This window comes from Bos mutus, chromosome 13, assembly GCF_027580195.1.
Source record: "Bos mutus isolate GX-2022 chromosome 13, NWIPB_WYAK_1.1, whole genome shotgun sequence".
NCBI lineage: Eukaryota > Metazoa > Chordata > Mammalia > Artiodactyla > Bovidae > Bos > Bos mutus.
Window position 1 is genome coordinate 4,594,485 of NC_091629.1, and position 26,237 is coordinate 4,620,721.

The window sequence follows — 26,237 nt, forward strand, 5'->3', positions numbered from 1 at the left end:
GGATGATGATGTTGATATTAAAACAACGAAAGAGCTGGGTGCTTGACTAGGTTCTAGGCCCTATTCTCATTATGTTACCTGCATTAAACTCACAATAACCCTACAGTAACTTCTATTAACAAAAGATGTATCTGAGGGTCAAAAGAAACAAAAAGACCGAACTCAGTTAATAAGCTAAGACTTTTCAACTTAACACAGTGAGGGATTAAGGAGCCCATGCGAGAACCTTCGGACTCCTAGTTCCATGTTCCAGTCTGCAAGACACTGGAAAAAGAAAGTCTGGAGTGATCCTAAATAGTCAGGAACGACCAGAGCTTGTGAAAAACTAGTTAAGTATATATCCAAGAATAAATCAATGTTGTTAATGATATTAACTGTAGCCCAGCTGATGTGGGAGAAAAAATGTCACCTGCCACATCAGCAAAACAAGGACGCTGCAGCTGCCAAGCCATCAGCCACTGTGGTGGCCTGATCATGCACCTCGAGGTGATCCTTCAGGATGGAGAAAGCAGGATGCTGGCCCTAGACAGTCAAGGCACACCTTCAAACGAATGATTTCAAAGAGCCCAGACTCTCGCATCTTCCCATACACAGAAAAGCACTAAACTTATTAACTCGAGATGTCTGCTGCTGCTAAGTCACTTCAGTCGTGTCCGACTCTGTGCGACCCCAGAGACGGCAGCCCACCAGGCTCCCCTGTCCCTGGGATTCTCCAGGCAAGAACACTAGAGTGGGTTGCCATTTCCTTCTCCAATGCATGAAAGTGAAAAGTGAAAGTGAAGTCATTCAGTCGTGTCCGACTCCTAGTGAGCCCATGGACTATAGCCTACCAGGCTCCTCCGGCCATGGGATTTTCCAGGCCAAGAGTACTGGAGTGGGGTGCCGTTGCCTTCTCTGAACTCGAGATGTCTGGTTTTCTTTAATTGACATCTTTTGATGTCTGCATTACCTACATATCTTGGGTCCTCCCTTACCTCTTAGGAAAGGTTGCTCAGAGCAACCAGAGAAGCTGTTTTCCAGGTTTAAGTCCTCAGAAAATCTGACATAAATGATTAGGTTATGTGAGAGGGTCTAAGGTACCAAGTGCCAGGAAGAAAAACTGAATGTAAATTCAGTGAAAGAACTAGAATCCAAGTCCAAATTATACAGAATTACTGGAAATCTCTAGTACTATCACTCATTTCTTTGATGATTTGTAAACCAGCACCTTTAGGATAAAGATAAGAGTTCACGATTCTACCATTAAAATTCTCTGGGGAAAGACTGTTTCTAACAGCCAGGTCAGTTACTATTGAAAGAGGAGTTCTTCTATGAGGCGACAGGATATAAGGCAGTTATATTATCTCACATCCCCATTTGTAATAAAATAGAGCTCAACAGTTAATATGCTACTGAGGCCATTTAAACCTATTTGTAACGTGTCAACCCCATAAATCCTCAAATTCCACTCTTTCCTACTCCCACCTTCCCCCTCAAATAAGTCAACTGACAAGTAGATAAAGTTTCTGAAAAATCCCTAAGGTTGGTAGGAAAAAAAAAATTTCAGAAATGCTGAAAAGGCCGCGGGGGTGCGGTATGGCTGAAAATCAGAGTATTCCCCTAATGAATTTAGAAAACTAATAGTAGTTTCATAATTTCTCTCATTTTCACCTAGGTTTTCTTTCTTAACCTTAACAAAACATGGCTTAAAGTGCTGAAGTAAATAGTCGTGTAAAAAAGCTATGAGAAAGCTCAGAGCTTTCCTTGGATGATATTTATACCCGTGTGAAAGAAAAACAAGTCATTATTCCCCTCAAATCAAAATACAATTCCCCTTTCATGAAATAACTCACAAATAGGATGAAGAATTCAAGCAACATAAAATCAAAATGCCTTTTAAAACTCTAGAACTAGTCTGAGTGGAGTCCTGTGACGGTCCCCCAAATGATACCCTATCCAGTGTCCACTTGGACGTCCCGAAGACTCGCCGGCACCAAGGCACTGACTCTCTGGGAGTACTCGGCGCTGCCCCTGCAGGCACCCTGCCAGCTTCTCCTCCGATTCCACAGAACTTGCTCCCTGATACACTGCCTGTGAGAGCAGTGGTGAGAAGCAGCTCAAGTCTGCTAATGGGATAAAACAACGTACCCATGATAGGAGAGACACCTTTTCAGAAGGGAGTTTAGGAGGCTTGCTGAAGAGCCTACATTTTCATTAATCCTTGTTTTTTTTTTTTTTTCCTTTATCTTCCTTCCTTTCTTCCACATTTACTTATTTTAGGCACCAGCATGACCACCCAAACAACACGACCTTAGAAACAAAGTGTCTACTTGCTCTGATTGTTACTCAAAGAGAAAGAGGAGTGGATCTGATTCCATTAAGAAGTAAATTCAAAAGAAATTTTAGAACACTAACAGGGGAATTTCTAGTTCTCATAGTCCTTTTGGGATGGAACTGTAATATCGTTATCATAATATGCTAAATACAAAGCAGGATCTATCTTCCTTCCAGGGAGATAAAAGTTCAAAAGAGTTCTTTTGGGTTTTAGAGCCTTAATTTTATATATACACACACACACACACACACACACACACACACACACACATATAGATCAATGTCCCTCAGTCTGAAAGTGAGATGGCCACTTGGTTTTCAGAAGGATTTATCACTTTACAAAGGATTAGGGACAAGTATCCTTTAAGTAGGGAACATTCTGGCTTTATTTTAAATTTATTTTTAAAAATTTGAGTGACATTTTTTCCCCAGATATACACCTCTTGGGAAAAGGGAGAAAATTAAATTAATTAAATTAAAATCAGATCATATAAACTTGTGACTGATTAAATTATATAAAAACAAAAGTAATGAATGACTTAAAATTCATCACTCCGAATCACATTGTTCTTTGAGTTATTTACATCTACTGCACCTGCATGATGAAAACATTATTAATAACATTAGTCACCAGCTCTCTTTCCCAACATCACATCGCTTTAGTGCTTGAAACCAGCCATGGTGGGAGTATTTACATCAGGTGTGAAAGTGAAAGTTGCTCAGTCGTGTCTGACTCTTTGCAACCCCATGGACTGTAGCCTGCCAGGCTCCTCTGTCCATGGAACTCTCCCAGCAAGAATACTGGAGTGGGTAGCCGTTCCCTTCTCCAAAGGATCTTTCTAAACCAGGGATCAAACCCAGGTCTCCATCATGGAAATGAGTAAACATCATAAAACACAGAAGGATTTTTGTTAATTGTCTAGACTAAGGAAGATGATGGAGAAAGTGCTGAAAATGCAGATTAGCACAAACAAATGGGAAAATACTCTTCCAGCATTTAAAAACCAGCATTAAAAACAGCAAAGGAGTCTTTCCTGTTACTAACAAATGAGCCAAGTTTCAACACATATTATTTGCTTCACTTTTGTCTTCCTTGTTAATATAAGGGAAAACATCAACCATGCATGTTGGAACTATACCCACTGGGCAGCTGCACCCGTAGCTTGGTTATGGATATGAAAGTTTAGCAAAAATCAAAAGCATTCTGTAAAACCAGATGATTATATAGAACTTACAACTAAGAGTCTTATTTTTTATTATTATTTGCAAATGGTGTACTACACATTTTTATGTTAGGAAAATGTATGATAAATCTGTGAACGCATATATATGCATTCTTTTCTTTTCCTCTTCCTTCCTTCCTTTCTTTTTTTGGAAGAGGTTTGAAACATCTACCAGAACACCAGTTAGTGGGGTCGTCTCTACTCTGGCCTCTGAGTCCTTCTAATTCTAGCCATCTTTGAGAACTTGTTGCCAACTATATAATGTTCCAGGCTGCTCTGTAGACTTACTGCCCCAGACTCAGAAATACCCATTTATCCGAAGCACCCTGGCTTTCAGAGACTCCACCGGAAGCCTCCCAGGATGCTCCTTTCCAAGGTTCCCTACCCAACCTCCTCCCCTCCATCACCACTCCGTACCAGTCATACTCACCATCAGGGCAAACCCACCAGACACGCACTCCTTGGAGGGCTTTGCACTATTTCTCTGCTGAAGGCTCTTTCCCCAGATGTCCTGCACAGCTACCTCCCTCGCTTCTTTAACATATTTGCTCCAATGTCCCTTTCTCAGTGATGTCTACCTGGCTACCATAGTTTCACTTCCAACTGTCTTCCCAGCCCTGGCATATTCATTACTCCTCATAATGCCCTATTTTTTTCTCATAGTACTTATCCCCTTTCAAGAATACTATATAATTTGTTTTTCTTATTTCCTCTCTATTCTATCCACTAAAGTATAAAATCAAATTCCTTACAGTGGAAGTGAGAAATAGATTCAAGGGATTAGCTCTGATAGACAGAGTGCCTGATGAACTATGGACAGAGGTTCGTGACATTGTACAGGAGACAGGGATCAAGACCATCCCCAAGAAAAAGAAATGCAAAAAAGCAAAATAGCTGTCTGAGGAGGCCTTAGAAATAGCTGTGAATAGAAGAGAAGCAAAAAGCAAAGGAGAAAAGGAAACATATACCCATTTGAATGCAGAGTTCCAAAGAACAGCAAGAAAAGAAAGCCTTCCTAAGTGATCAGTGCAAAGAAATAGATGAAAACAATAGAATGGGAAAGACTAGAGATCTCTTCAAGAAAATCAGGTACCAAGGGAACATTTCATGCAAAGATGGGCTCAATAAAGGACAGAAATGGTATGGACCTAATAGAAGCAGAAGATATTAAGAAGAGGTGGCAAGAATACAAAACAGATCTTCATGATCCAGATAATCATGATGGTATGATCACTCACCTAGAGCCAGACATCCTAGAATGCGAAGTCAAGTGGGCCTTAGAAAGCATCACTACGAACAAAGCTAGTGGAAGTGATGGAATTCCAGTTGAGCTATTTCAAATCCTAAAAGATGATGCTGTGAAAGTGCTGTACTCAATATGCCAACAAATTTGGAAAACTCAGCAGTGGCCACAAGACTGGAAAAGGTCAGTTTTCATTCCAGTCCCAAAAAAGGCAATGCCAAAGAATGCTCCAACTACCACACAGTTGCACTCATTTCAAATGCTAGTAAAGTAAAACTCAAAATTCCCCAAGCCAGGCTTCAACAGTACATGAACCATGAACTTCCAGATGTTCAAGCTGGATTTAGAAAAGGCTAAGGAACCAGGGATCAAATTGCCAACATCTGCTGGATCATTGAAAATCCAAGAGAGTTCCCGAAAAACATCTATTTCTGCTTTATTGACTATGCCAAAAACTCTGACTGTGTGGATCACAACAAACTGTGGAAAATTCTTCAAGAGATGGGAATACCAGACCACCTGACCTGCATCCTGAGAAACCTGTATGCAGGTCAGGAAGCAACAGTTAGAACTAGACATGGAACAACAGACTGGTTCCAAATTGGGAAAGGAGTTCTTCAAGGCTGTATATGGTCACCATGCTTATTTAACATATGCAGAGTACATCATGAGAAATGCTGGGCTGGAGGAAGCACAAGCTGGAATCCAGATTGCTGGAAGAAATATCAATAATCTCAGATGTGCAGATGACACCATCCTCATGGCAGAAAGCAAAGAACTAAAGAGCCTGTTGATGAAAGTAAAAGACGAAGAGTGAAAAAGTTGGCTTAAAGCTCAACACTGAGAAAACTAAGATCATGGCATGCGGTCCCAACACTTCATGGCAAATAGATGGGGAAACAATGGAAACAGTGACAGACTTTATTTTGGGAGGCTCCAAAATCACTGTAGATGGTGACTGCAGCCATGAAATTAAAAGACGTTTGCTCCTTAGGAGAAAAGTTATGAACAACCTAGGCAGCATATTAAAAAGCAGAGACATTACTTTGCCAACTAAGGTCCATCTAGTTAAGGCTCTGGTTTTTCCAGTAGTCATGTATGGATATGAGAGTTGGACTATAAAGAAAGCTGAGCACGGAATAATTGATGCTTTTGAACAGTGGTGTTGGAGAAGACTCTTGAGAGGTCCCTTGGACTGCAAGAAGATCAAAGCAGTCAATCCTAAAGGAAATCAGTCCTGGTGTTCACTGGAAGGACTGATGTTGAAGCTGAAACCTGATGCGAAGAACCGACTCATTTGAAAATACCCTGATGCTGGGAAAGATTGAAGGAGGGAGGATAAGGGGATGACAGAGGATGAGATGGTTGGATGGCATCACCGACTCAATGGACATGAGTCTGAGTAAACTCTGGGAGTTGGTGATGGACAGGGAGGCCTGGCGTGCTGGAGTCCATGGGGTAGCAAACAGTCGGACACGACTGAGCGACTGAACTGAACCGAAAGTATAAAATCTACAAGGACGAAAACTGCTGTCTGTTCTGCTCATATGTATTTTCTTTGTTCACTGGCACACACAATCACTAAGTACATGCTGAATGTACTACAAGGTCATGTTTTATGTATTACATAATATGTATTACAAGGTCAATATTTTAAATAGTATCCATTTTTAACTTTAAATTAATGTCTGGTATGGATATTGCCTCCAACGTGACTTCCCTAAATTAATAGCATGAGTTGCCCTACAATTCCCAAATATAATGAATGCTCTCATTCATGAGAGCAAATCAATGAAAGGAGTAGTAACCATCAGGTGTACTTCTCAACTAAAACACTGTAAAGATGTAATCTACATGTACATCCCTGCAAACACCCGGTTTCACTGTCAGCTGAGCAATTCACCCTGGCCCAGGCAGGACTCATCAGGAGATGTGGATTCTGAAGGCAGTTGCTTGATGGTTCCCAATCATGTCTAAATAATGCCCTCCTTTTTAATAACAAAGGTATCATGAATGCCCACAACATAGCTGTAATGTTAGCATACACTAATTAGGGAAATGCGTGCGTATGTGCTCAGTCGTGTCTGCCTCTCTTCAATCCCGTGGACTGTAGCCCACCAGGCTCCTATCCATGGGATTCTCCAGGCAGGAATACTGGAGCAGGTTGCTATTCCTACTGCAGGGCATCTTCCCAATCCAGGGATTGGACTTACATTTCCTACATCTCCTGCACTGCAGGTAGATTCTAAACCACTGAGCCACCTGGAGAGCCCACTTAGGGAAATACATAATAACAAAAGACTATGAACTAAATGAAATTGTATGCTATTAACCACAACAACTGTTCTACACACTAAAAATAGAGTTACATTATATGTTCATATAAGTTCTTTTACTTAGCCTACATAGGATGCTTCAGGCAACTCAGACAATAACCTCAAGTCTTCCCAGAAGTCCACAATCAACAGGGTTAAGTCAGTGGCATAAAGTAACCAAAAGCTTCATTATGGATATTTGAACCTTATAAATGGGAACATCACAGTAATACAATTTAAGCATTAAAAAATGAGCTCAAGTAACTTAAAGAAACAAACAAAAAAACTAGCCCTTTGGAGTCAGACTTTGGATCTCCCAGTTGCTAGTGTGTGATCTTAAAAGTTCCCTACCACCCTCACACCTCGGTTTGCTCGTCTGCAGAAGAAGGACCAACACCAGCTCTTAATCCTCAGGCAGGGCTATGATGAGGATGAAATAAGGCAGTATGTGGAAGACCCTGAGAAGAATGTGTGGCACCTCACTCAGGGCATCTAAGTGCTGCTGTTTCTCGCCAAGTTCCATCAAATCCAGCCTTCAGGCCCTTGTCCCTCAAAGTCTGATATAAACTCACCATGTTTCACCTTTTTGCTACTAAAATTTAGAAAGACAAGGTTGAAAAAAAAGGTCTCAAGAAAGAACAAACCCTGCCATGAATATCTGTGGAAACCTTGAACATTTGTTAAACTATGCTGCTAAGTCACTTCAGTCGTGTCTGACTCTGTGCAACCCCAGAGACGGCAGCCCACCAGCTTCCCCCGTCCCTGGGATTCTCCAGGCAATAACACTAGAGTGGGTTGCCATTTCCTTCTCCAACGCATGAAAGTGAAAAGTGAAAGTGAAGTCGCTCAGTCGTGTCAGACCCTCAGTGACCCCATGGACTGCAGCCTTCCAGGCTCCTCCATCCATGGGATTTTCCAGGCAAGAGTACTGGAGTGGGGTGCCATTGCCTTCTCCATTGTTAAACTATAAACACGTGTATACTGATAGGTTCCTCGGCCATGGCGGGTTAAACACCACTTTGGCGGGTGCAACAATTGCACAGTATTTGTAAGAAGACAAACGATGTGTACCATATAGACATGTAAAGATACAGAATTCTTTGCCATTAAAAAAAAAAAAAATTTCCCAGAGCATTTTTGGTAACACCAAAGAGGACAGTTCTAAACGATCCTTTTCTTCCCAACAAAGCAGCTTTAATAATAATGAATTCACTGCCAGCCTTCACTGGAGGTTGAACTTTCAGAAACCCTTTAAATGCAAAACTAAGTGTATCCCTGTTTCATACTGAATGCAATAGGATATGAAGCAGTTCTCAGGGGACCTGGCAAGGTCTGTGCACTGACGACTCGATGCCTGCTGAGAGGGGCCCCAACACACAGGTAACACTCGACTGCAGACAGAATCTTCCCACCTACAGCCCAGGCCCCTTTAAAGTTAATCTGAACACGCTGTACAGGAGAGGAAATGAAAAGTGAGTTTTCTCCTCTACTGTGGCCCTGGGACTTCCTGAGATTTCCTTTCCATTGCTGATTGGCCCAGAACTACTGGTTCCTTCTAACTATTCCCAATTGTGTCTGTCAAGACATAATTAGGGCCGTACACTAAAGAGAAGTGTTCAAATGTAATAGCACCATTAAATCCGACAAATGTTTCTTACTTTCACCCTCAGGATAGCAGGAAAAATAACAATTACCATTTGACATCTTGGCTCAGTGGAACCTTCATATTTTTAAGCCATTTTACACATAATTTGTAGAAATATAAGTATAAGGAGAATGAAAACAAGGCAAAAAATGTTGCTAGCTCTGCATTTATTTCTGATTTGTCTAATAATTATGAAATGTTAGTTTCTTCTTTTCCAAATGGAAAATGAAAAATTTTGCACTTTCAACTGTGTTCAATTAAACCTGAAAGTCGGCTAGAACGACGCTTCCAGTCTTCTTAATTACATTCTTGAAACAGAATACAGAATTAGAAAATGGCCCCAAAATTAGAAAAATGAAAAGTGACAACTTATTTCACTATTGGATCATCCTTATCTAGGTGATTTCATCATTCTTCCATTTTACTCGCATATTTGCATTTCATATTCCTCCATTTTTAAGCATATTTTGGAATAACTGATGAGTAATGATGAGTCATAATAAAATAACACCTATGATGACTAAATAGCAAGATGTTTCAAGATACAGAAAACATGATCCATAAGATCCCATATTGTAACTTAAATTTATGTAAGGGTGCAATGGACCCCTATGGTAATGGCAAGGCAGAAGGAGGTTTATTCAACTAAAAAACTAAATAAATTTTCTCTTTGTGCTTTTGACAACCTCTAAGAAAGAATAAAAACCATGAAGTGCCAATCCTTCCAAATAAAAAGAACTGCTCAAAACTCAAAACCAAAAATTGGAGCTAATCAATTCTAAAAATACCCCAAAGGTTAAGAATACTTTTTCTCAAATTGTGTTAAATGTTAATACCAGAATAATTAAAAATTTTAAGTGTACATAATATCACCTATTAAGTTAGAAACACTGTTTTAAATGAAAGATGGAATAAAATGGATATTTCATATTACTAGTAGTACTGTAAATTAATAAAATATTTTTAGAGGAATTTCATCAAAATTTTTTAACTTCATAGTCTTAACTCAGTAATCAAATTTTCAAAAGTCAATCAGAAATAATCTGAAATACTGCGAAAACTGTATGAATAAACGCATGTATTACAGTGATATTCATGTAAGTTAAAACTTAGAAGAGGCCTAAATCTTCAAGACTAAGGGGTGTCACATCACACAGTCACTTAAAATGACAGTTAAAGGGAACTCCCGGGTGGTCCCGTGGTTAGGGCTCCACGCCCTTACTGAGTAGGGCCTGGGTTCGATCTCTGGTTGGGGAACTAAAAATCCCACAAACCTGTGGTGCAGCCAAAAAAATTTATAAATAAAATAAAATGATGGTTATAAAGACTATCCAGCAACATGGAATAAGTAATACTCTTCATCTTTCATCTCAGACGAGACCTCTCAACCATCACTCTACAGCTGAACAGCTAACTGCTATGGGGCAGATACTCAAAGATATTCACCAAGTAAGCACCACAAATCAAAATCTCTAACAAACCCGCAGCATCTCCACACTTCTAACACAACGACAGAATGACAAACCCACACCAAGTCCTCTGAATCTACCGTATACATTTCCTGTTCACGCCCACATCTGCCACTGTCTCCAAATAAAAACTATTTGATGGCTAGCACATAGTAGGTGAATTATTAAATGAGAAAGCACAGTATATAAAATTTCATGCTGTAATTAAGCTATGTTAAATGGCACAGGTAAACACACACACAGTTTGAGGGCCACATCACAGGAACAGTTGTTAACATGTTACATAACCACGCTCCAGTCGAGACTATTTTTTTTAGTTCCCAATTTTTACCTAAAAACAGAAGTGTCCCCCGCCATTTTAAATACATTAATACAAATGTATTTTAATCTAGATTTTTAAAAATAGACTTTGAAATTCAATTCCAGTGAGACGTCTAGCATACTGGTATGGTCAAACCACAAAAATCATCATAAAATGATGATCATAAAAGTATCATAAAATGGTAACTTCTTTTGGAAAGCAGTGTGCAATACCAAAAGCCATACATGTGTGTATACCTTCGATTTAAGAACTCCTCCCTTGTGAATTTATCATAAAAAATAATATAAAAGAAAAATATGTACAAAGACACTTGAGACAAAATTATAATACTTAAAAACAGTAAAAGTCTCTAAAATTAAAGAGATTGGTTGAGTAAATTATGGTACATTCTTTAAAAAAAAAAAAAGTAAATATAAAAATAGGAACTAGGAAAAAGATGACAGAATGTTAAGTTTAAAAGCAGAATATAAATAATGTTGAATTAAGAAGTTTTTTCAGGCCTCTATTAGAGAGCTTTAATTTTATTTTTTAAATTATGAAAGTATGATAACACATTTACAGGAGACTTGGAAAATACAGAACAAGGTTACATATAGTTCCACTCTAAATTAACAATTATTTTTAAATAGATAAATTAAGATTTTTAGTTGGAGTTTTAATATCAAACTTTCAAAAATTAACAGAATGAATATATAGAGAAGTAGAAGGATACAGTAAACCTGAAAAGCACTGTGAACCAATTCAACATAATTAAGATTTATACAATTTTCAAACCACAGGATACAAATTGTATTAACTATGTCAATTAACCAAAACTTCTCTTCATAAATGGAAAATGGGTGGACACATAAGGGGAAAGTGAAAATGGGGAAAATATGCCCACACTAAAAGTATCTACTAATGGGACTTTGAAGATGTTTAAAAATCAAAACAGAGGGAAAGGTAGATACAGATAATTTAAACTTTTTGAAAAGAAAAGCTGGAGTTTCAGGAAGGATAATGATATTGCTAAATGATAAAAAGGAATCTTGGCCAAATACAAAAGTTTCCTTAAAGAAAACAAATAGTAAATATATTCATGTATAACTGCTCTAACAAAGTTCCAGAGACAATAAATTATTAACAATGCTATTTTCTTTCTTTCTAAAACAAGCCACCTACGGTTTAAGTTATATGCTTTTTCTTAAGACTTTAAAAACTTTGGGGGGCATTTAATTGGATATCAAACACTTACAGAAAAGGAAAGAGTGCCACCTACTGAACTGTAAGCCCTTTCACAAGAAAAAAGAAATCAATATTCTTATTTAGACTGCAGAATTTAAAGTCTCCACCAGAAATAAAATGGTCCTTCCTCTGATGGAGTCACGAGTCAGAATCCAGGCCCCATCACTTCCCCCTTGGATGACCAAGTTCCACCCAGACTCTTCTCTCTCAAAGCCACCCTCTACCCTCACCATCACCGTATCCTGGCCACTTAAAACACAGTCATCAAGTCCTTCATTCCTTAACAGCATAATTTGAAATCATAATTTAAATCATACATAAATATTACTCTAGTCTTTCTCCCACACCCTCTTAGATTAGAAACTCTAGGAAGGCAAAGCTGGCCCTTTCTGGAGACACACCCCTGTATCTCCTGAAATAACCAGTGTGCCTGGCAGACAGTAGGCTCTTCATAGCTATTTGATAAATAAATGAAAATACGATTCTGAATTTTCTTTAGCACCAATGGTACAAGATCGATATACCACCATTGTATGTGAAGCAAATAACTTGGTATTATTCTATCCGAAACAGAAAAGCTCCATGCAGCCATAGCAGCTAATTAGTTAAATAAAATGCAATTACTGCACTGTTCCAGATAAGATTCAAATTCAACAAAGCAAGAGAGAATAAATCCTAATTTACAACAAAAGCACTCACACTGGGGTCTTAGTCCAAGTCAGCCATGTAACGTCTATTGCCCTATTCACCTCTCAAGCTTTCCCTCTGCTACGTATGGGAAATTTTCCAAGAAATCTAACTGTGGATATTAGAAACTTCTGAAATTTCTAAAATTTTATTAAAATCAACAAAATATTTTTCTATCATGGAAGGGAGAAACAGACAAATGTGGTAGTTAAGGTATGTAAAATACCAAATGCTTAATTAGATTCTTAATTAGATACTTTCTAATTAAGAATCTAATTAATACTTAATTAGATACTTTCCTAAGGCATTAGATACTTTGCTTATTGAGAAGCACAGAAACTACTTTAATATTGCAAGCGTGCTCTTATTTTCATAAATCCCGAAAGCTTAAAGGAAAAACATTTCAACCAGGAAGAGAATCCTGGCCTGCTGCTGCTGCTAAGTCGCTTCAGTCGTGTCCGACTCTGTGCGACCCCATAGATGGCAGCCCACCAGGCTCCCCCGTCCCTGGGATTCTCCAGGCAAGAACACTGGAGTGGGTTGCATTTCCTTCTCCATTGCGTGAAAGTGAAAAGTGAAAGTGAAGTCGCTCAGTCGTGTCCGACTCCTAGCGACCCCATGGACTGCAGCCCACCAGGCTCCTCCATCCATGGCATTTTCCAGGCAAGAGTACTGGAGTGGGGTGCCATTGCCTTCTCCGTTAGAATCCTGGCCTGGTCGTGTAAAGTGGAGTCCATCACAGCTGTGTGTGCTGGAACCTCTACTCTCCACTCTGAAATATATGCACCTCTACTTAAGGGCTGAATGCAAAGCTGGAGACACCCATATATTTTAAAACTCTAACTCAAAAACTTACACTATAGGTACAAAACCACACCTGTCTTGCCAGAGGCAGGGAAACAAAGTTTTATCAGTCCTTATAGATCCTTGCTGCCAATTTCAAAGAACACAGTGAACTGCACCACTGATAGTACACAGTACATAGCAAATCCAGACCGTGGGAAATCCTAAAGTCCAACACTCCAGGCTTCTCAACAAATACAATGCATTGTAAGGGGGAAAAGGGAGTAGGCGGGGGCAGGGAATTAGAAGTGGGCCTGGAGATTAAAAGAAACTTAAAAGATATGAGAAGTAAAAAAAAAAAACCGTGGTAGATGTGAAAGGAAATTAAAGCATCTAGGGATACACGTTTGACTGATAAAACTATTAAGAAAAACAAAGCAGTATTCAATGGCACCCCACTCCAGTACTCTTGCCTGGAAAATCCCATGGACGGAGGAGCCTGGTGGGCTGCAGTCCATGGGGTCGCTAGAGTCGGACATGACTGAGCGACTTCACTTTCACTTTTCACTTTCATGCATTGGAGAAGGAAATGGCAAGCCACTCCAGTGTTCTTGCCTGGAGAACCCCAGGGACGGGGAAGCCTGGTGGGCTGTCGTCTCTGGGGTCGCACAGAGTCGGACACAACTGAAGCGACTTAGCAGCAGCAGCAGCAGCAGCATTCCCTATAATAAATCGAGAAGAGTGGAAAAGATAGGGGTGGGCACACAGCGGGGCTCTGGAGTGGTTGGTAAAGTTCTGGGTACTGAAATGGGAGGTGGTTAAAAGGTATTTGCTTGTTGTTTAGTTGCTAAGCCGACTAAGCCGACTCTTTGCGACCCCATGGACTATAGCCCGCCAGGCTCCTCTGTCCATGGGATTCTCCAGGCAAGAATACTAAAGTGAGTAGCCACTCCCTTCTCCAGGGGATCTTCCCAACCCAGCAATCGAACCTGCATCTCCTGAATTGGCAGGCAGATTCTTTACCACTGAGCCACTAAGGAAGCCCTTTATAAAGGTATTTGCTTTGTAATAATTCACTAAGCTATACCCACTCCTCAAAAAAAATACATCAGTAAATAAGGATAAACACTGCCTTTAAGTCAACCAGTCAGGTGGTACTTTGTGATCTCAATGAGAGCGACTTCAAGAGAAGGATGGAGGAAGACAGATAGCAGCAGCTTGAGAGACAAATGGTAGGAACTGAACTGGACACACACCCTTGAGTCAAAACATTTCCTATTAAGAGACATAGGATTCACACCTTAAACACATTACTCTTGGCGAATGAGAGTATGAGGAAGACGAGGAAGACCTTTCGTTTTATACTGAATATACTTGGACAGTATTTTTTTTTCCCAACATGCTTGTGTTACTTTTAAAAATTATTTTGAACCTATAAATGTTTATTTTTGAAAGTGCTTCATAAAATAAGCCCTGGGAGAGAAGAGACAAATGCAGAAGAATTTCAAATGATTTCTGCAGAAGAGTTTAATTTGTGGAAATACTCCACCTTTAAAGGGGGAAAGTATAACTCCCTACTCCTTAACAGCTGTCTACGCACAGGGGATTCCTTCCAAAGGTGACAGTGTGGGAAGAGGGAAAAGAGGGTACCTTCAGAATGGATAAACCGAGAAACACTACCTCTGCCACACGACCAAGGTCAGCATCAACAGTGATCAATCGTGTTGATAGGATGCACCTTTAATACGATGAAAATGGCACTTCCCAACTGTGGTCTTCCTCACCCAAAACCTGTCACTCCAATGCAATCATGAGAAAAGCCTGACAAATTCCAACAGAGGGGCACCTATATACCTCTGACCAATACTCCTCAAAACTGTCATGGTCATCAGAAATGGAAAGTTTGATATCTGTCAGAGTCAACAAGAGCCTAAGAAGACACGGCACACGATACGGATGGAACAGAAAAAGGGTATTAGGTAAAAAGTAAAGATAATGGACATTAATAATGCATAATAATAATGTATCAACATTGGTTCATTAACCATAACAAACATCCCACAGTAATATATTAATATTACATGAAACTGAGTACAGGATTTTCCTATAAATCTAAATCTATTCAAAGAAAGTTAACTTAAAAAATTTTAAAGCCCTAAAAGTAGCAACATCATAGTATCTTGACCAAGTTTCCTAGTTTGAGGTTGTTAAGTTTCCTGCAATAAGTAAAGCAAAATAAATGGTTTCTATTTCTTTTTTCCTTCTCAAATATTATGGACCAATCAACAGATCACCTAGAAGACCAGTGATTTACTGACCATACTTTTGAGAACCGAACAATGACTCTGAAAGGGAATGCTATTTTTCACACATTCCTTGGCAAATAAAACAGGAAAGAAAAATATGTTACTGTTGTGAATCTGAAAATACATACGGTGGGCTGGCATGTGGGCAGTGTTCTTGGGTAAAACACACTGGGTACTGGCCATCAGAACTGTAACAGTGTGTGCAGGATGTGCATTTATAATATCCTTTCAAAGAGGTTTCACTTGTAAACACATAATCAGTTATAACAGGTAGGAATTCGTCTCTCATCTTCTCCCACCCCATCTTCACACGGCTGACAGTCAGAGAGCTCCTCCATCAAGCACACACCCCAACCCAGCTATTAAGTCTGTGTCTCCTTAGCCTCTAAGCATGTGATTAACACTGTTTTAGATTTATTCTTATTGTTGAGTCACTTCCTCGAATGTATATTGTCCTTCAAGGGAAAAGGAAATTCCTCAAGAGTGAAGCAGCAAGATGGGAAGGGGACCAACATGCGTTATTATGTGTTATGCACTGTCCTATTTTATATAAATGTCTTACAGAATCTCTCCCTCAGTCCTCACCACCACTCTGGTGGCAGATATTATACACCTGTCTTACAGATGATGGAAATGACATTGGGAAAGGTAAAGTGCCTTTGTGAGACTACAAACTCAAACTGAATAACAAACTGCATCATAGCTAAATGGCTCCATGAAGCCCAGGCTTCTTCTACAGCTCCCCAACCAGGGACCAAACCCACACCCTCTGCATTGGAAGGCAAAGTCTTAACCACTGGATCACCAGAGGGAGTCCCCACTCTCTTTTTTTGACATGAAGCAGGTTGAAAGATTGATAAGAGGGTAGCCCCATGACAGAACTTTGCTAGTAAGACTCTATGACCAAAGTCTGACCATGCCTGTGGCTCTTAGGAAAATAAAACAAAAAACCTGGTGAACAGATGTTATTATCAAAGTTGTTCACATCTGTACCACACTGTGCACCACTAACCAGAATACTAGATACCTTCTAATGTGCTGTGCAGTGGAAAAAAAGGACTTCAGGTTGTAAATGACTTACTAATTGACTTGTGTGGCTGTATTAAAAACTGGGTAACCAAGACTGTATTTTATGTTCTTTTCCCTGAATAAAAGGTTTTAAATAAGCACCTTATTGTACTGCCTATCATTACTATATCCTTATGAACAATATGCACATTATATGAATCAGCAATATTTCTGCTCCTTAGAAAATCCACAAGTGTTAGCTGGAAAAAGAAGTGGTCAAGGCTTACATTATTTTCCTTCTAGAATGTTTATAATTTCTATTGCAGAAACTTCAAATAACATAGGATTCTTCTTTTGCTTCAAATAATCCAGAAGACAAACTCAAAAATTTACTATTGTAATTTCAGAGAGCAGTCAGTAGCTAAAACCACTGAATCATTTTTCACTCTCCTTCACTACCCAGTACGAATCTGCTATCTTAACTACGTTTCCTTGGCAGTATTTAAACATGATAACCATATCACTTTGAGAGAATTTCATTGTATATAATTTGAGTGCCGTAAAAACGAAACAAGAAGGTAAGCACAGACTATAATCAAAGTCCTAGCTTTGGTTCTGAGTAGTGAGCTCATTAGGGTTTATTACAATATTAAAAATAATTAACTCTCCAAATTAATAAATGCAGGCCATGCAATGACCAGAGAGGAATCTGTGTGTGAACCAGGAAGTGAGATTAATTGAACCTGAATTCAAATTTAAAAAAAAAAAAAAGAAAACAATTTAAACAATCTAACTACTAAACAGGAGGTTGAACGGGAGGCAAAATGATATGAAAACTACAAAACAGATTTAGAAAGCTCCAAAGTACACAGAGAAAATGGACTATATAACTCTTTATATGGAGAAGACAGTAGTTCCAGCTCAAACACATACCAAATGATAACATACACAGTCTTGCTGTTACACTTGACCAGTGTCTAACTCGCTGATGATACACGAATCACTCTGAGAATCACTAACATGCCACTGACTCACAACAGTGTCTTCCCTTCAGTTTCCTCCTATGTAATGCCTTCCGTTTTCTCCCAGCATTTGATGACCATTCACGTTTTCTTAGCACAATTTCAAATTTTGTGTATTCTAAGTAGCATTTTAAGCATACTGGTATACTTCTAAATGGCATTTCATCTAAAAAAAATTTCAGAGCCATACAAAGGCTATTCTTAAAGTACAAGAGGACACATCACAGACTAACTTAATGCTACTTTCATGAAGAGGGGTTCTTTTCAAAACAGTTAGTACCAGGCCTCAGCCCAAGAAACCCTCCTTTGATGATGTTAACACTGAAATTCATTTGTTATTAAAGTAAATATGTGCTTAGAGAAGCTGTAACAAATATAAGTTTCTAAGATCAAGGACACAGACATTACGGAATGAGGGGTTTAAACAGAACGCCTTTACACAGGGGGTTACAAAGAGTAAGACAGCCTCCAAGGTAATAAAGGTTACAAATACAAATAAATTCAAAGGTGGGGAGGAGACAGATTCTTAGCAGCTACTGAGGAACACTGGGAATGACTGATTTCCAAGTATGAAGATTTCCAAGCCGTGCTGTTACTGTACCATTAGTCAGGAAAGGAGGACAAACAAGGAACTTCTATAGGCAAGACCCTACAAACAACGCTTAATTGAACTTGGTTCAAGAACACCTACTGAAGGCATGCTTTGTATCACATTTACTGGTGAAACTGACTGCTGCCTTCAGTCAGGACTGAATCTCTAAGAACTTTAAGTAGAAAAGTACTAAGCTGTCAAGTAGAGTTTTTTTCCAAGGGACTCAAACCAGAAAGCTATGATAGTTTTCCATGTCTAAACTGTTCCTCAAACAATATAGAATTACCATATGATCCAGCAATTTCTCTTCTGAGTATAGACCCCAAAGAACTGAAAAGCAGGGCATCAAGTATTTGCAATGTTCATAGCAGTATTATTCACAACAGCCAAAAGGTAGAAACAACCTAAGCAGCCATCAAAAAATGGATGGAAAACAAATGTGGCTTCATATGCACAATGAAGTATAGTTCAGCCTTTAAAAGGAGGGAAATTTTGACACTTGCTACAATATGGATGAATCTTGAAGACATTATGCCAAGTGAAGCAAGCCAGATAAACAGATATGTAAAATTCCACTTACATGAAATACCTAGAGCAGTCAAATTTGTAGACAGAAAATAGAACGACGGCTGCCAGGGGCTGAGGCGAGGGGGCAATGAGGAGTTATTGTCCAATGGTTACAGAGTTAGAGACCAAAGTGTCCTGGAGATGAACAGCGGTGCTGGTGGCCTAACGGTGCCGATGCACTTAAAGCCACCGAACTGCACATTAATAAAAAAGTTATAAAGCTATTTCTGCCATCATTTACATTATCCTGAAGCACAACTATGGTCTTAGAATTTTAAAAAAGAAAGAAATTGCAACTTTTCTGCTTTTTAACAAGAAAAAATGTTCTGTACCTGCATTACAGACCACAAATTACATATGTATCACTTTAGAATCTTAGTGAACCTAGAAGATCAACATGTAAAATCATGCAGGAAAAAAGGAACTCTTCAAGGATTGACTATGCCTGAGTAGGTATTATTTTGCAATAAAAATTCTGTATGACCAAACATAAATATTTCTACTCATCATAAAGATACAGATAAATCTACATAATATTAGTGAATGTTCACCCACTGTTTCCAGTATCATCCAACTCACGTCTACAGTAAGTGGGGAGAACCACCCCAATTTTATGCTTCAAAGCTTTTCTCATTTACCGAATATCCCATTCTCATTTACTATGTCTCCTGACAGGCTTCTCTCTGAGGTCACGTTTGGTTCTCCCCTACTTAAAGTTTACAAAGGAAACTGATGCCTTGATGATTCCAGGCCTCTGCCTGCTGAGGCCGACTACAAGTTTGTTGCCTTAAAGGTTAGAACAATCTGTAAGTAATATTAAAATATTTTTATTGCATTTCCAGAATTTATATGTTAGCATAACATTTTATATAATTCAGTTAGAAAACCTAAGCAGATTAAAAACCCATTAAAATAGTTACAAATACATGAGCAAGAAACAAAACCCCCCACAAACCTTCTTGAGAAGACACAATGGGTGGCATGTAATCGGGGATGTACTCTTTTCTCTCCTCTGCATCTTTACTTCCGGGTTGAGGAAACTGAAGGACGTTGTTCTTGCTAACAGGAAATGAAGGGATCTGGTGTGGGAAAGTGACGGGTTCAATATTGTGGATGTAGTCTTCTAGTTCATGAAGACTAACCCCCATGAGTTGGAAAGCTTCACCAACATCATCCAAAATTGGGTCTGTCCGGCCATCTGAAACAAAGTCAAAAGCAGAGCAAATTATTTTAAGAAAATTCCATGAATATCTTTTAAGGCATTAAGATAAAAAGTATTAGGTAAATATGCAGCTCAGAAACAAATATACTATATACTTAGGACTCAGTTATTGGAAAGAATTGAATAGAGTTTCAACAGAACATCATATTGTTTAAATATTAGAAAGTTAATTTAAATACAGTCTGATGACCAGCCAGAACACCACAGACAATTCACACTAACAACCAGCCAGTACAGAACTAACGTCAAAAGTAACGCAAGATGGTCAAGGGCACCTGGAACACTGGCTGACACAAAGTAAATGTTTGTTATAATTTTTTATCAAATATGTAGAATGCTGAGCTGGGTAAACGTCCATTCCATTTTCTCTCTGTTAGTGATACAATGCTGGAAACTACAACAGTGGTTGGCATACAGCTGGCATTCCATAAACATCTGCTGAATGATTATACCACTAAATCAAATTTTTTTTAAATCTAAGAAAATGTGTTGACACGACTTAGACCATACAGGCAATTTAAATATACATTTTAAATGTATTTAGAAGATACTATATAAAATGGGTAGAGATAAACCGATAAAGCATTAGATATAGTGAGATTCTCTTTAGAAAAGGAGGTTCCTTCTCTGCCTGCTCTTAGCAGAACTTAAGGTCTCTACATCTTTTAAAACTTCTATGAAAATTCCAGTTCCAGATTTCTGATAGTCTTCTTTTTTTTTTTTTACTGTAATCTCCTATAATCATATCAAATTCAGTTTACCTGAAATTAAATCATGATGTAAAATGGAAAAGAATAATACACAGTTTGCAAAAACTAGACATGTTTGCTAACACCCACTCAGAAAACTTCTGGAAAGATACACATTCAACTTTAACAGGTTACAGGGCTGAAAGCAGCAGACGGGGAAGGGAAGAACTGAAGCATGAGACTCGTATCTAACTTCAAGAATGTGGTAGTCTGAATTTCTGTACAAGTACAGGTTACTTTTATGATGTATAAAAAAGAGAGAATACATAAAATGAATACTTGTTCTTCCCCTTAATGACAGGCAGGCATTTTCAACTCTTTGATCCTTATTAAAAGCACTATTCTTTTCTCACTCTAAAAAAATGTGATCCTCTTGAATTCCTCCACATTTGTGCAGTTTCAGCCCAAGACCTTCCAGTCCTTCCCCCTGCACCATCCTTGTGGGCCCTGGCTTTCGGCACTTCTCCTTTCACTCCGTCCCACTTTCCCGTCTCATCACAGCTTCAAGCCCTCCCCAGAGCATCTCTAGTGCATTTCACCGACAGCGCAACTGTCTTCAAGTATCACTTTCAGCACCCTCCCCACTGCACAGAGGTATGCAGTGTTTCCTGCCTCTATCTGTGAAGTCCCTCCCTCACCTGATTTTTCTCCATTTAACACTTCTCTCTGCTGCTGCTGCTGCTAAGCCGTTTCAGTCGCATCCGACTCTGTGCGACCCCAGAGACGGCAGCCCACCAGGTTCCCCCGTCCCTGGGATTCTCCAGGCAAGAACACTGGAGTGGGTTGCCATTTCCTTCTCCAATGCATGAAAGTGAAAAGTCAAAGTGAAGGCGCTCAGTCATGTCCAACTCCTAGAGACCCCATGGACTGCAGCCTACCAGGCTCCTCCGTCCATGGGATTTTCCAGGCAAGAGTACTGGAGTGGGTTGCCATTGCCTTCTCCGAACACTTCTCTCTAGCACCTTCCAAATGAACTGGTTACATATTCCAAGCTGGCCGCCTCACTGAACCCCACTTTGTTATCTCAGGTTATGCTTTTCTTCTACTTGGCATGCTCCCCACCTGGCACCACTGTGTGTCACGCTTCAACTTAAATCTCGTCTTCCCTGTGAAGCCGGCCCTGGAACCCAGAGTGCACACATGTCTCTCCGTCTCTGTATTTCTTCTGCAGTTACTGCTGATATCGTGCACTACTTTCAGTGGAAACAGTGTCAGACTTTATTTTTGTGGGCTCCAAAATCACTGCAGATGGTGATTGCAGAAATGAAATTAAAAGACGCTTAGTCCTTGGAAGGAAAGTTATGACCAACCTAGACAGCATATTCAAAAGCAGAGACATTACTTTGCCGACAAAGGTTCGTCTAGTCAAGGCTATGGTTTTTCCTGTGGTCATGTATGGATGTGAGAGTTGGACTGTGGAGAAGGCTGAGCGCCGAAGAATTGATGCTTTTGAACTGTGGTGTTGGAGAAGACTCTTGAGAGTCCCTTGGACTGCAAGGAGATCCAACCAGTCCATTCTGAAGGAGATCAGCCCTGGGATTTCTTTGGAAGGAATGATGCTAAAGCTGAAACTCCAGTACTTTGGCCACCTCATGAGAAGAGTTGACTCATTGGAAAAGACTCTGATGCTGGGAGGGATTGGGGGCAGGAGGAGAAGGGGACGACAGAGGATGAGACGGCTGGATGGCATCACGGACTTGATGGACTTGAGTGTGAGTGAACTCTGGGAGTTGGTGATGGACAGGGAGGCCTGGTGTGCTGCGATTCATGGGGTGGGAAAGAGTCAGACACGACTGAGCAACTGAACTGAACTGAACTGACACACTGTTTATATATAATAGAGTGCATAGGGAAACTTCTGCTCCTGAGTGCTTTGGTAAATCATTACCTTTGGGAAATTTTTAAATGCACTATTTGTTGAATTAATAGTAACTTCCGATACTTGCTTTACTGAAAGAGCATCTTTTGTAAAAGGAACAAATACCATCTTTTTGTTTTTACTGACATTTCGACACCCTTGTACACATCTTATGGGCAGGGATTATGCCTAAGTAATCCTACGTCTCCATCAGGTAACACATATGTAAGTGGTGCTCAATAAACATTGTGTCAGAAAGACAAAAGAAATACAGAAACAAAAGACAAGATTGCATAGTAGGGACCTAATTCCAGTCTGAAATAAGAATAGTGAAGGAAAAAAAACCTAGAAAAGTCTGTAACCAGTTAAGTATACCAGGAAGTAGCATTTTTGAAAAGTCACCAGATCACAATGGGGAGTAATGAACCGGATCATCCTATTCTTACTAATAGTAAGACAATCATTACAGAGACTGGGCAATTATCCACGAGGTTCACATGCAGGCAAAACAAGGCTCAGCCCATGACTCCAGGACACCTGGCTGCGTGCAGTGCCAGCACCCATCTGTTTCTGTGTGTCAGGAAAGGTAACTATGTATTCTGGGGATATTTTGACCTAAAGGTACAGAAGAGCCATCCTCATTTAGGGAATTTGGGAGCAAAAAATATAACCGGGAGCACTCATACTGTAACAGTAAACTCACTCAAGGGCCAGGAAGGGAGGAGGGAGGAAAATGAAGCAAAAGCAGAGAGCAATGCACTGGCGGTGCGCGTGCAAGACAACCATGAACGAGCCACTCAGTAACTTCAGGTGCAGATCTGACACGGCTGTGAATCAAGCGGTCCAAAGATACACATTTTTAAAATACAAAAAGTTAAACGACTAAATAGTTATCATGGTGGTGGCTTATCAGTTCAGTTATTTATTCAACAAGTATCTCCTGGCTGCCTGGCCCTATACTAGGTTACTGAATACAAATATAATAAATTTGTCTCCTGGTGAGGGAAGAGGAGAGGGTGAGAGTCATACACAGATGATTACAAAATAAGGTATTCAGGGACTTCCCTGGTGGTTCAGTGACTAAGACTCCGAGGTCCTAATGCAGGGGGCCCAGGTTCCATCCTTGATTAGGGAACTAGGTCCCAAAAGTCTCAATGAGGATCCAAGACCCCGCGTGTCACCACTAAGACTCAGCACAGCCAAATAAATATATTTAAAAAACAAACAAGATGTTCAGTTAACATGGCAGAAAATATGCACAGAATTATGAGAAGAGATATGATTTCCTAAGTGAATCTCAAAACAGAAGTCATACTATCCATGGGCAGGGGGTGAAGGACATGCCATCAAACAGCACGCGGGCAGGAAGGGTGGGCTTAAAGTGTTTCAGGAAAAGCAAGCAGCATGGCTGCAGACTGAGGATGACAGGACAGAAGAAGGTAAGAAAATGTGAGCTCACAAAAGCGCGTGCTGCTGGAGAGCTCGGATTCCCAGCTTGTAACTAAGTGGAATATTTTTAAGAATGACACAGTCAGATTTGTGTTATGGCGTGACTGACAGGTTATTCTGATAGCACCATGGGACGGGGGAGCCTGGTGGGCTGCCGTCTCTGGGGTGGCACAGAGTCCGACACGACTGAAGCGACTTAGCAACAGCAGCAGCAGCATGGAAGTTGGAATGGAAATTGGGACCTAAGAAGTAAAGTGTATCCATGGGTGTCAATTTTTCAGTGGAGTAATCACCTTAACAAAACAAAATGTTCCATGAAACACTTCACCCAGTTCTCCAGCTTACCACTTGAAAAATAATGCCCTGAAACTTCAATGAGGGTCAGTTCCCTCTCCACACACAGACTTCCCATCAATGAGATGATGTGTTGCACCTATTAAATATTCCAACTTTGTAAATGCCACCAGCTATAGATACTCCTGGGGCTTCCCTGGTGGCCCCGTGGTAAAGAATCTGCCAGCTAAGGCAGGAGACTGCCAGACTGTAACTGGGCGGGAAAGATCCCCTGGAGAAGGAAATGGCAAACCACTTCAGTCTTCTTGCCTGGGAAACCCCATGGACAGGGGAGTTTGGTGGGATGCAGCCCATGGAGTCGCAAAAGAGTCAGACACGACTTAGCCACTAAAGAACAGATACTACCAGATATTCACTTAAAAACCATCTGCTGTAGACCAGACTACCTGGGTAACCTTGTAAACTGCCTATGATCTCTCTTGCACACTCTGATAACCACTGACATAAAAATACAGAGAAGGAGGAAATCAATTGAGATGTAAGTGAAAGTGAACATAAGTGAAACTGACCAAGTTCGCAGAGATGCTGCCCGTGAAACGAACAGAAACAGAAAGAAGAGGCAGTGTCCCTAACGCAGCAGAGCTGTCAACGAGTCTGTGTTGTCAGGAGCTGAAGAACGGCCAGGCTTGTAAGAAACGGCCGGTAGACGGAGCGCCTGTGACAACTAGTTGTAGTAGTTTGCGGGCAAGGGGAGGGAAAGGACCAAACTAACAGAGGCTGTAAGGCGTTCTGCAGGGGGTTCTGCACGCTGCCAAAGGAGACAATGATTAAGGCCGATGTTCAGATCAGAGAGGAGAGCAGAGGGTGTGGAGCTGGGAGCGGGGACCCGGCTCCTGCTGCACGCGGGATAAGTTAGCGGCTGGCGAAGAGGCAGCAGAGGGATGACTCGAGTTTCCAGGGGCAGTGGGAGCGGAGGAGCATCAGGGGCGGAGAAGACACCCGATCGCGGGGTGAGGGCGAAGGACCAACACCTCCCGGACGCCGGGAGAGCACAGGGGAGCGCGGAGGTGTCACTCGTGACCGGCCAGGCAGCCTCCCGTCCCCAGCCCGGTACTCACACAGCTCCGAGTACCGGTGGCAGCCCCGTCCCAGCTGCTGCAGGTAGCGCTGCAGCACGTCCGTGAGAAGGTGGCAGGCGCTCAGTTGCACCGAGTCCCAGCCCAGCGCCTGGCAGATCTGCGCCACCGAGACCCTCAACAACGACCTGGAGTAACTCTCGCACATCCCGCTCCGTGGACTCCAACGCAGTCCGTGCCGCCACTTCTCTCCACCTCCGCCGCCTAGTCTTAGCAGGGCCCCCGATTCATCCTCCAGGGCCTCCGTGGCGGGGAAATCGTCCCCCCCCGACCCCCGGCGACCACCTCAAAGCCTGAGCAGCACGGAGCGCGCCAGCCTGAGAGCCGCCATTTTGGGCTTGCTCCGCCTCCCGCTGGATGGTCGCCGGGGCGAGGCAGCACTAGCCGAGTGCGGAGCGGGCCGATGCGGAAGCTCCGCCCCGTTGTAGCAGAGCGATGGTCCCGGTGTTGACTCTCGGGCCTGGAAGGATGCAGGAAACGGCGGCGCGGGGCGCAGGTGAGGGATGCGCCAGAGGAGGCAGGTGCCTGGGGCCTCCTGGGGTACTCGATCGGAGGGGACCGGGGAGGGCACCGTCAGTGGTTCAGGGCCCGAAGAAGGAGCCAGGATGTGGGTGTTAGAGAGAAGTGAGAACCCGAGAGGCTGTGAGTGCAAGGGTGGGCTTTAGGGGCGTGGAAACTTCCAGTCGCGGATCTAATCAATCCTCTGCTAAAAAAAAAAAAAAAAAGATCTGTTTACCAGTGTATAGATTAAATCAGGTCCAAGCTGTTAATCGTGTCATTGGCAACTCTTCACAATAGGGCGGGATGTAA

At 41.1% G+C, this 26,237-nt stretch overlaps 1 protein-coding gene across 3 annotated transcripts in view; it reads right to left on the reverse strand.

Annotated features, from left to right (window-relative positions):
* Nucleotides 1-25,767, reverse strand: part of TAF3 (TATA-box binding protein associated factor 3) — a 122,683-nt gene extending 96,916 nt beyond the window's left edge. For 2 of the 3 annotated variants that reach the window (XM_070380903.1, XM_005895495.2), the window contains exons 1-2: nt 25,410-25,767; nt 19,675-19,917 (exon numbers count right to left, since the gene is read on the reverse strand). In XM_070380903.1, the coding sequence (XP_070237004.1) occupies nt 19,675-19,917; nt 25,410-25,575 (409 nt within the window). In that variant the 5' untranslated portion in view covers nt 25,576-25,767. Of the gene's footprint in view, nt 1-19,674; nt 19,918-25,409 lie in introns of those variants that run through there. The other variant, XM_070380904.1, reaches the window with a different exon arrangement.
* Nucleotides 25,768-26,237: the final 470 nt, after the last annotated feature.